Source organism: Octopus bimaculoides, chromosome 4, assembly GCF_001194135.2.
Source record: "Octopus bimaculoides isolate UCB-OBI-ISO-001 chromosome 4, ASM119413v2, whole genome shotgun sequence".
In the NCBI taxonomy this organism is placed as follows: Eukaryota; Metazoa; Mollusca; class Cephalopoda; order Octopoda; family Octopodidae; genus Octopus; species Octopus bimaculoides.
In genome coordinates, this window is record NC_068984.1 from 97,774,481 (window position 1) to 97,786,595 (window position 12,115).

Genomic DNA, 12,115 nt, shown 5'->3' on the forward strand with positions numbered 1-12,115 from the left:
ATATATATATATATATATAATCATCATTGTTTAATGTCTGCTTTCCATGCTAGCATGTGTTGGACGGTTTGACCGAAGGCTGGCGAGCCAGAAGGCTGCACCAGGCTCCAATCTTATCCGGCAAAATTTCTACAGCTGGATGCCCTTCTTAACACCAACCACTCCAAGAGTGTAGTGGATGCTTTTATGTACCACTGTCATGAGAGCCAGTCAAGCAGTACTGGCATCGATCTCGCTCAAATGGTGCTTTTTACATGCCACCTTCACAAGAGCCAGTCCGGTGGCACTGGCAACAATTACACACGAATTGTGTTTTTTACATGCCACCGGCACAGGAGCCAGTCAGGCAATGCTGGCAACGATCACGTTCGAATGGTGTTTTTAATGTTCTACTGACATGGGTGCCAATCAAGCGGTACTGTCATCAGCCATGACAATGATTTCACTTGCCTCGACAGGTCTTCACAAGCAAAGTTTATTGTCCAATGATTGAAAGGGACTCTTAAAAGGGCTGGTTATACCACACTGGCATGCACCACAGTTATGGTCTCACTTGGCTTGCTGAGTCTTCTCTAGCACAGCATATCTCTAAAGGTCTCAGTCACTTGTCATTGTCTTGGCGAGGCCCAATGTCCGAAGTTCATGCTTCACCACCTCATCCCAGGTCTTCCTGGGTCTACCTCTTCCACAGGTTCCCTCAACTGCTAGGGTGTAACACCTTTTCACACAACTGTCTTCATCCGTTCACAACACATGACCATACCAGCACAGTTGTCTCTCTTGCACACCACATCTGGTGCTTCTTAAGTCCAACTTTTCTCTCAGAGCACTTACACTCTGTTGGGTATGCACACTGACAGTACACATCCAGCAGAGCATACTGACTTCATTTTTTGCAAGATTACGCATGTCCTCAGCAGTCATGGCCCATGTTTCACTGTCATGTAGCATGGCTGTTAGCATACATCATACAGTCTACATACATCATACAGTCTACTTTTACTCTGAGCGAGAGGCCCTTTGTCACCAGCAGAGGTAGGAGCTCTCTGAACTTTGCCCAGGCTATTCTTATTCTAGCAGCTACACTATATATATATTTTAAAATGTTGAAGTATCTATATACTTGCACATACATATCATTATCATTACCTTCATTGTTATCAACCATGTTAGCATGAGTTCGGCAGTTTGATAGAATCTGAAGGGTTGGAGAACTGCATCGTGCCACTCCCTACTTTCATCCCTATACACCTTTGACCTCCTCCATCCCTATCATTATACATCTCTTGCTCTTACCCCAACACTCTTTGCATGGCTGGTATAGCTCGCTGCCCTTCCTCACACCAGCACTTTACAAGCTGCACTGGATGCCTTTTTCCTGACACCAGCACAAGTGAGACTCATGAAACTGAAGTATCCCCCTCAACTGAATGCAGGTATAGTGGGGAGGGAGGCTGCTTTATGCTAGCTGTTGAGTGGTTAAAGTATGATAGAAGAATCAGGATCAGAAGTCTTGCTAGAATGGATATATGTGGCTACCACACATTATGAAAATGGGTTGGAATTAGGATGGTGTTTGAAAGAGACGCAAAGATGGTGATGATGAGATGTCAAAGTATATCCTCAAGGTACAAGAACAGGAATAGAGTATGGAGACAGAAGATCAGGAAGAGTAGGTGGGTAAATTTTGTAAGAGTGTGTGGAAGATGGAAAGGTTAGATCTGGGAGTAGGGATGAATATTGTGCATGATGAACAAAGGTGGAGGTGTAGTTAATGATAAATATGAATTAGAGGGTAAGGTGGTAAGATTGAGTGAAAGATTTCAATTGAAGTGGCTCAAGACAGGTGAGTTGATGAGTGGCATAATAAAAAATGTAGAATGATAGGGATGGAGGAGGTCAAAGGTGTGTAGGGATGAATATAGGCAGTGACAAACAAAGATAGTAGGGTGGATGATGGTAGATGTAACAGAGTGTGTAAAGAATGAAGTGTGAATGCCAATAAGCTGTTGTTCAGAGGAGAAGGAAAGATAACTGGTAACAAAGAAAAGGTGATCAAGAGTGTGGGCAGAGATGAGGTTAAGAATGAGGATGTCAAAAGAAGGTGTTTCCAGAGAGAGAAAGAAAGAGAGAGAGAGAGAGAGAGAGAGAGAGAAGGAGGGAGAGAGAGAGAGAGAGAGAAATGGTAGCAATTAATTACAGCAGTAGAATAATGTAATAGTTAGAAGGTTGATAGAGGATGAGTAATAGGGAGATGTGGGGTGAAGAAGTTTTAACAAGGACAAATTGAGTACAGCACCCAGGTTTGTACATACACATAATGCTTTTAGAACCCCAGTTTTACTGTGATGGCAGGTATTCTCAAGCATCATGTATCACCGATCATCTCCTCCATGATTCTCTCCTTTTGTCATTCTTTCCTTGGATCTCAACATCTTAAGATCAGTCTTCATTTTATCATCACACATCTTGCTGGGTTTCCCTCTTCCATGGGTTCTATCCATATAAAGTGATCGTCACTTCTTTATACAGCTACCCTCATCCATATGCATCATATGTCCATTCTAATGCAACAACAACAACAATGGGTTAAAACACATAAAACCATCAACAAAAAGAAATATATTCAGAGAGAACCAAAATAGAAATGATGGCACAGATGATGACTTACTTGATCTTGCATTAAAATAATGTATGTTAAATTGTCTTTTACATGTTTGTCCGTCACCACCACAAATTCCACAGGTATCCAATTCTTTACCATTCAGAAGACCATCACATCCAACTGGCTGCAACGAAACCAAACAATCAAACATCATAGGTCCAATATTTAGGTTTAAAAATAATATTGGCTCCAAATTTTGGCATAAGGTCAGCAATTTTGGAGGAGGGAGTCAATTACATCAACCCCGAAAGGATGAAAGGCAAAGTCAACTTTGGCAGAATTTGTACTCAGAAGGTAAAGACACAAAGCACTTTGCTCAGTATGCTAACAATTCTGCCAGCTCACTGCCTTAGGCATAAAAACAATATTAAAAAGCATTTGTTGAAACATTTTTAATTATTCTTTTAGTGGTCATGTTGGAGCATAGCTTCACCTTTAGAGTCAGTTACACTAGGAACATGGTTTTGTTGTATGGTGTGGGAGACATGTTTCCTGGTAATTTTGGGGTACTGATTTCAAAAATGAAATCCATTTTGCTCTATCACGTCAAGATTTTTCACAAACTCAAATGTCCATTTTTCAACATTTCTGATATTGTCACCATTTCTAAAGATAGAATTGGCTTCATCAAATGCAGATCTATGTATGGAGCTTGACACAACTTTGGAATCGTAGTTTGCAATATCGTTTAAAGTTAATGCAACTACAAAAGTAAAAACAAGTCATGATTTAAGAATCTTCAGTAAATAAAAAGCATCAAACTTGCGCAACTTTCTTCTATTTTCAGTCTAACCAGTTTTAAATGTCATGATGATGATAAGAGTGTCCTTTATACAATTAGATGTTAATAAACAATACATTTCTGTTGTCCTTGATATCATTAATGTCTCATATTTGTGGAATCTGTCTGCAAATATACCAATGCTAATCTTGATTTAGTGTGATTATCACCGATCATCTCCTCCATGATTCTCTCCTTTTGTCATTCTTTCCTTGGATCTCAACATCTTAAGATCAGTCTTCATTTTTTCATCACAGAAAAAAGTTTTTAAGAGCTGCTAGAATCACCGCAGGACACAGGGAAACTAAAAAGTCAAACGAAGTTAAAAACCAGAAAAAATGTACAAGAGTTATCTGACTGACAGGAGAAGGCTTTGCATGGTAGATTCCCAAAGTTGATTGCAGCAAATAGTAGTAGTGAGACATGGTTATGGTTGCAGAATAGAAGGCTGATGAGAATGGAAGTTTGTTAGTAGCAGCACATAGATCAAGCATTAAGGACTAATTGGATTAAAGCCATGATAGACAAGAGCCAAGTAGATTCCCAATGTAGGTTATGCAAATCAAAAGAGGAAAGTGTTACTCATATAGTAAGTGAATGTAGCATGCTGGTACAGAAAGAATACAAGAAAGTACATGATAACCTAGGGAGAGTAATCCACCAGGAGTTATGTAGAAAGCTAGAATTTGACCATACTGATAAATGGTATGAACATGAATCTAGTAAAGTATTAAAAAGTAAGAAATATAAGATGTTGTGGGATTTTAACATTTAAACTGACAGAGTAATAGAAGCCATAAGGCCTGATTTGGTAGTGGTAGATAAAGAGAATAGAAAGTGCCAAATAATTAATTTTACAGTCTCAAATGATGAAAAAATCAATATGAGAGGTATAGAAAATATAGCAAAGTATCAGGACCTAACCATTGAGTTACAGAAGTTATGGAAAGTGTGGTTAAAATATGTCCCTGTACTTATAGGTGCATTGGGAACTATTCCTAAAGATTTGAACAGATGGATAGAGGAAATAGGCATAAAACCCAGTTTAGTACAACTCCAGAAAACAGTTTTATTAGGGATACCTAGGATACTTAGGAGGGTTCTTGGCATCTAAGGTTACTTGTCGCCCTATGTTGAGAATTTTTCTTTTCCAACAGTCTAATCTGTTGTGTCCATATGAATAATAATAACAATCCTTTCTACTAAAGGCACAAGGCTTGAAATCTTGTGGGAGGGGATGAGTGGATTACATCGACCCCAGTGTTTCACTGGTACTTAATATATCAACCCTAAAATGTTGAAAGGCAAAGTCGACCTCGATAGAATTAGAACTTAGCATGTGAAGAGGGACAAAATACCACTAAGCATTTCACCCAGTGTGCTAACAATTCTGTTTTCTCACCAATAATAATAATAATAATTATTATTATTATTATTATTATCCTTTCTACTACAGGCACAAGGTCTGAAATTTTGAAGGAGGGAGCTAGTCGATTACAATGACCCAGTGCTCAACTGGCATTCATTTTGTTGACCCTGAAAGGATGAAAGGTAAAACTGACCACAGCTGAATTTGAACTTTGAACGTAAAGATGTATGAAATGCCACTAAGCATTTCATTTGGCATGATGATGATGATGATAATAATAATAGAGAAGTGAATGTGTGCCTGTGTGTATTGATGTCTATATGTATGTGTTATGTGACTCAGAGAGAAGTAACAAGTGAATCAGTATGGTTTGATTGAAAATGCAATGAGACAAGCCAGCTACAATGAACAAAAGCTGTTTTGGTAGTGTTACAAGAGACAGAGTGAAGAGACTGCATGTCTGTGGGACAAAAGCTGGAGTATATTTGTGAGTGACTTGATATCAATCAGTCAGTGACTTTTTACTGGTTGTAGCCTAAGATAGCCATGTGTTCAGCAGTGGTACTAACCTACCCTTGTAAGAGGTACTCTATTGCTGGTCTCACTCAAGCCTTGTAAATAATTGCAGCGGCAGGGAGCTGAAATGTTTTGTATCTCTGTTCATTGCATGGCACACCAACAGTTTCTCTTCAAGAAGAAATTGAACTCAAGCCAAACACTATAAACCACTGAATTGTTGGAGACAGTGTAGTTGATTAACTTAACCCATTACTGATAACTAGTTTATTGATAATGGCTGAATGAATAAAATAAGACCAGCACCTTCAGTTCCTTACCTAGGGTCCATCAGTCTCTTACCCAAGTATCATCTGTCTCCTCCACAGGTACTAATTTTCTTCTACCCAGGGACTCTAGAAATGATTTAAGTTTTGGTAAGAGGAATGTAGGTTAGTTTAAGAGAAACATCAGGCTGATAAAAATATATACAAAAATTTATGTCAATGCTTCAGACAGAATTGTTCTTTGAAGAATGTAAGAATATAATATGTTGTTATTTAGCTGATCCAGTACACCTTTGATTAAAACATTCCTGCCATGGCTACCCCATATCATCATGTATCTATAACTACAATATTTAGTGTGTTTTTATAGGATGTAATTCAAGAGAGATCTGTTTGTTATTTCTAGTAGGTCAACTGATTGCATAGAGCTCTCATTGTTAGTTTAGTCTAGAAGTCATTGAGTAGTAAATTTTTTTTCAAATATTATATGTAAATCTTTCTTCAGCTCTGAAGGCTTAGCTTCAATTCCAAGACACTAAGCTGGTCGATGATTTTAATCTAGAACACAGAAGGTAAAAAGACTTAATGCTTTAAAACTTTAGTTTAGTGGCACTTTAGGTTTCAATTACCACATCTCAAATAAAGTAGAGTTAAATGTTCTAACTTACAATGCAAGCACCATTGATACATATTGCCTTCTTTTTCCATCTCAGTGGGTCCTGGTAAGATTTAAAAACCTCACATGGGGTACCATCAGGAAGCAAACCAAATCTAGCAAATCGATCAAATTCCTGTCTTGGGTTTGAATGACAAATTACTTCACAAACAGCTAATTTATCTGATTGTTAAATAGAAAATAGAATATTAGGTAATGTTGATTTCTAACATAAACATAAGGCTTCAAATTCACAGGGTAGAGATATGAGTGATTATATCAAACAACAACATGATATTGATAATTTCTTTCATTGATCTGGAAAAGATGAAAGGCAAAGTCAATGCCGGTGGGATTCAAATTCAGAGTATTAAGGGTTGTAAGTAAATACTGGAAGGGATTTTGTCTGTTACTCTATCAAATGGATAACTTCACTGCTTGTAATATCCATCACATACTATAATGAAGTATAGCAGTCTTTTGTGATGTAATTAAGTGCATTAGGACTTCTGAAATGTAATTCCATAGAAAAAGATCTCAGAGATGAAGCAAATAAAAATGAAGATAATGCTTTTATAAACTAAAAAGGGTTCTGGCCAAGACGTGTGTCTAACTTCTGTAGCATTAAGTCAACAACATGCTCATTTCTCCTGGATGAGAATCTAATCCACAGTAGATAACATCTCTCAGAATATTTATATTCTAGTAGTTATTAGCCACAGCACATGAAACTGAGATAGCATAGATGTGTTATATGTCCAGCCCAGAAATACCCAGAAATATTGGCACCAGATTTGAACACATAATAATATTTAGTTAGATATTATATATTATGAGTTCAAATCTTAGTTACATTGACTTTGACTCTCACTTCTCCGGGAATGATATAACAAATAACAGTTATACACTGGTGGTTCATTCAACAAACTATACTTTTTCCTTATGCCATTATCAAAAAATAATATAAAGGAATTTCTTGGCCTTAACAATAAAACAAAACTAGTAATTAGACTTAGAGGTGGGAGGTGGTAATATATGCAACTAAATCAGACATGACTATTTTTATGAAATTGCACATGGTGCACACAGGCATACAATTAAAATAATTCTAAGTTGATAAGATATTTCTCACTTAAAACAATTTCTTCATACTTATTGTAGACAAGGCATGCAAACTGTTCTTTTATAGATTTCAGTCTTTGTACTACAGCCATATTTGGGCAGTGCCTTCAAGAATTTCATTGCTTATATTGATCCCCACTTACTTAGTTTTCGATCTGATCATTATTTCATAATGATCTATAAGTTGAACTACTAAGTCACTGGACATAAACAAAGACACATGTGTGTATGTTTGTAATACATACATATGTACATGTACACACACACACACACACACACACACACACACACAAACTCACACACACACTCATACACACATATACACACACACACACATGTATATACACTAGATACAAGATGGGCTTCTGTGCAGTTTCCATCAGCTAAATTTTACTTGCAATATATTGAGTGACCTGATGCTACAGTAGAAAACATTCACCCTTGATGCCAAGCAGTTGAACTGATCTTGAGACCATGTAATTTCAAAGCAAAATTCTTAACCCCAATGCTCTCGTATGTAACTAATACTTATATTATTGACTCTTTGAAGAATGGAAATGAAAGCTATCCTTGGTAGTATTAAACTCTAAATACAGTGGGAGGAAACTACAACCAACAAGGAAGCTTCTCTGTAGTTGTGTTGCCTGTTAGAAATAGCATCTAATTTTCCCTCAAATCACACTTTACCGTCTTAAAGGCCACATTGGTTAGTGTAATCTTAGATACACCTGAGCAATAGGATGGTTGCAACTGGGCTAAACAGTAACAACAACAATAACCACCACTGCCCCCATCATTGCTGCCGCCACTGCCGCCACCACCACGACTACTACTATGTGTCATTAGATCTCTCACTCGATCTCTGTACCATTGCAGTCGTGATTCAAAGAATTAACACACAAAAAGGGAATGAAAATAATTCTTACCAGAACCATGTAATGTTCCTTCGCTATAATATTTGGTATTCAGAATTCCAATCTTCACAAAATGTCCACATACATCATTAACTGCCTTCTGAATTATGTTGTGCATTGACTGTTTTCTTGAACATGGCTGTAACACAAGCGACAATAACAGTCTAATATCATGTCACAAATATGCAAAGATTTTCTTCCCTACTGTTTAGATTTTTTAGACATGTGTCCTTAGTGAGAAATATAGAAGAAATAGTGATGAATAGATTTGGTTCCATAATTCTGACGGGTGGCACAAAGTGAAGTTGATGATAAAAGATTGAAATGAAATGATGAAATGTTTTATGGCAGGAGACTTGTCCAACATATACATTTTCAGGAAAAATAATTTTTAAAAACAGATGTAATATATATATGCAGTGCTCCAGCATGGAGCAATCAAATGACTGAAGCAAGCAAAAGAATAAAAGACCTCTCTCTCTCTCTCTCTCTCTATATATATATATATATATAAGAGCCAAGGATCAAAGTGTAGGAAGTTAGTAAGCTATGAGTAGTACATAAAAGGTATAAAGAAACAACTTTCAGGAGCAATAGTGACATAGAAGGTTGTAAATTTTTCCCATATCAAAGTTCAATAAGCTGAAAAAATTGTTTTGTAATTTATGGTTAGCAGCAGTGGTTGTTGTGTATGTAAATGAAAAATCAAAATTAGGGGATGGAGTAGATAAAATCTAGGCTACCTATGTTTCATAGCTATCAGAACCTCAGTAATAGTAATTATCCGAATGTGAGGTAATTCACTATGAGAGGTATAGAAAATATAGCAAAGTATCAGGACCTAACCATTGAGTTACAGAAACTATAGAAAGTGTGGTTAAAATATGTCCCTATACTTATAGGTGCCAAAGATATCTTAATGAAAAGAAGTTTACATTGTCATCAAGGGATCCTATGTTAATTTTCAGGAATCACTGTCCACTGTTTCTCTCAATCATCCAGAAATTTCATGGTGGTATGCAAGCAAAAGTGACACTTGGCAATGAAGCCTCAGAATCCTTTGATGTCTAGGTGGGGGTAAAACAAGAATTCATTCTTGTTCCTGAAATATTTAACATTTACCTGGTGACTGCAACCCTCCTTTCCAGGATACACTTCACCAAAGAAGACAGAATACATATCAGGTACTGCTGTGATGGTAGCATCTTTAACACTTGCTACCTGAAAGCCATATATGAATAACCATGGTGTTTGAGATTCAGTATGCTGATGATTCAGCTGCACCATCTCATATCTCTACCTCTCTTCAAAACATGATGAACTCAATGGTCAGTGCCCATTCTTGGCTCAGTCTTCAAGTGAATCATTGCGAAATTGAAGTTCTCCAACCAGCCTTCCCATACTCATCTCCCACCCTCAGCCTGTTCTTATTGATGATGCTCTTTTACCACAGGTGAACTCATTCTGCTATCTTGGAAGCTCTCTTTGATGAGGAGATACTCTGCATCTTTCAAGAAACTCAACAAATGAGTCTTTCAGAACAAGAACCTTAGAGCAAACACAAAAATCTCTGTTTATCAATATGTCTGTGTATCCACCCTCCTTAATGGGTCTGAGTGCTGGACAAAATACCTCATACCAAAATCCTCCTGAAGGCTGGGATCTACTGCATTGAGGGCTGAATCCTTTGTTGTCTTCTCCACTGGATTGGCTATGTAACTCGGATGCTGGGTAACTGTCTCCCAAAGATGGTCCTCTACAGTGAGATTGAAACTGGAAGTAGGCCTCATGGACGTCCAAAACTTCGTTTTCATGATTATCTCAAACAGTCTCTTATTTTATGTGGTGTTCCTCTCAACTGACGGGAGCCCCTGGCTGTTAATCAGAAGGTGTGGAGGTAATCAGAAGGCTGGAATAGAGTACTTTGAAACCGTTCCTTGGAGCTGGTTGGTCTCATACTGACTTCTCTCAAGCACTTCCAACCTGCTCACCTCTATATCTCTCATCTCCTGTATTACATCCACCCCAGCCCCACACTAACCATTATCCTCAGATCTTTCTCAGAATATTGACCTTCTGGAGTCTTATTCCTTTTCTAAAGGTGTTGACCTACAACTGTTTAAATAAAACAGTAATATCTTCAAACTTGGTAGTCTGAAAGGGCTTGCAAAGCTTATGAGAACTATCCCTACCTTTAAACATGGCAAGCTCTATATCAACAGTGGTGACTTTTAGAATGCTTATTTTAGAAACATACACTGACTTATTTCTTCTTACCTTTCCAGTACAAACAACAGAACTGTATTGCTGTCCCTGACATTTCGGACTGTTCAGTGGTCTGAAATAAGCACATATTTAACAATTTATTTAATCAACAATAAACATGAACTTAGAAATAAAAATAACAAATGTTTTAAGCAAGCGATGGTCATGTATGAAAAGTTGAGGACTTTCGATAATTTGGTATTCTGTGACAAAATGACAAGGAAAAAGAGCAATCTGACACTTACTTTGTTTGAAAGTAAATTCTAACTCATTTGAAATAAAAGTTTTTCCGTTAACTGAAAAGTTGATCAGCCAAATATATAATAATCCTTTCTACTTAAGGCACAAGGCCTAAAATTTTGGAGAAGGAGACTAATCGATTGCATCTACCCCAGTGTTTCATTCGTACTTAATTTATTGAACCTGAAAGGATGAAAGGCAAAGCCGACCTCAGTAGAATTTGAACTCAGGATGTAACAATAGACGAAATGCTGCTAAGCATTTTGCCCAGTATGTTAACAATTCCGCCAGCCCACCACCTTATAATAATAGCAGCCAAATATTCCCCACATTACATTTCACTATATAAAAAAAATATGAAAGGACACATTACATAATGAAATCTGAGAGATTACTTAACGATGGAATGGACATGTTGGAATGCTTTTGGTCACAGGTCTGCTTAGTCAAGTTTGACCTGGGGCTAAACAATAACAATATTGTCATGTGCAAAAAGAGAGCCTCTACAAGGTAACTGAAACTGCTAGAAATAGCAGATAAATCTTAAAATTATTCTATAAAATCTTAAAAAGAAAGGAAACATTAGATAATATCCTCTAAGATACATAATGGCTAGGAAAAGGATAGGATGATTATAGTTATATATCTGTTAGTTCAGTCAGGCTTAAGGAACACTGTCACCACAGTTACCACAATTATCATCACTACTCTCACCACTACCACTACTGTCAAGATATTTGAGTTTAGCAGAGCTCTTTCGACTTCAAGGCTTTTGACAAAGCCCCTACCTGTAAATGTTCAGGCTAGAACCACTACCTCAATCTCATCAGTCAAAGCGTGTAACCTGCAAAGGTCTAGGGCACTGCCCTGCCACTATCTTACAGAAATAAAACATCTGAAGCCAGGTGTGTGGTCTAAGGAATCAGTTATCAGTGATGTTTCAGTGAATGAGAGATAAATCTCCTCTTGGATAGAGCACCAGTTTACTGCTGGTGACACTTCTAGAATATTTAGTTGGTTATTTTTGATTTAGATGAAGGCAGACACATATCATTATGGGTTACACTCAGAAATATGTGTCACACTGAGACACTTATATTACACCCAGAGACATGAGTCACACTCAGAGATATAATATGACACTTTACAGGACAAAACTTCCAGAGAGAAAGATAGATAGATAGATATGGATACACATGCACATATATATATCATGGTATTGACCATATTATCGGATGTTGTTATACACCACTAGTCACAATGTACTTCTTCACATTGTTTTAGCTTTTGAATTATATATATATATATATATATATATATAT

At 37.1% G+C, this 12,115-nt stretch overlaps 1 protein-coding gene across 1 annotated transcript in view; it reads right to left on the bottom strand.

Annotated features, from left to right (window-relative positions):
* Positions 1-12,115, bottom strand: part of LOC128247611 (A disintegrin and metalloproteinase with thrombospondin motifs 12-like) — a 75,744-nt gene that overhangs the window by 30,175 nt on the left and 33,454 nt on the right. The window contains exons 7-10 of the mRNA XM_052967303.1: positions 10,566-10,626; positions 8,301-8,427; positions 6,266-6,435; positions 2,672-2,789 (exon numbers count right to left, since the gene is read on the bottom strand). Coding sequence (XP_052823263.1) covers positions 2,672-2,789; positions 6,266-6,435; positions 8,301-8,427; positions 10,566-10,626 — 476 coding nt within the window. The remainder of the gene's footprint in view (positions 1-2,671; positions 2,790-6,265; positions 6,436-8,300; positions 8,428-10,565; positions 10,627-12,115) is intronic.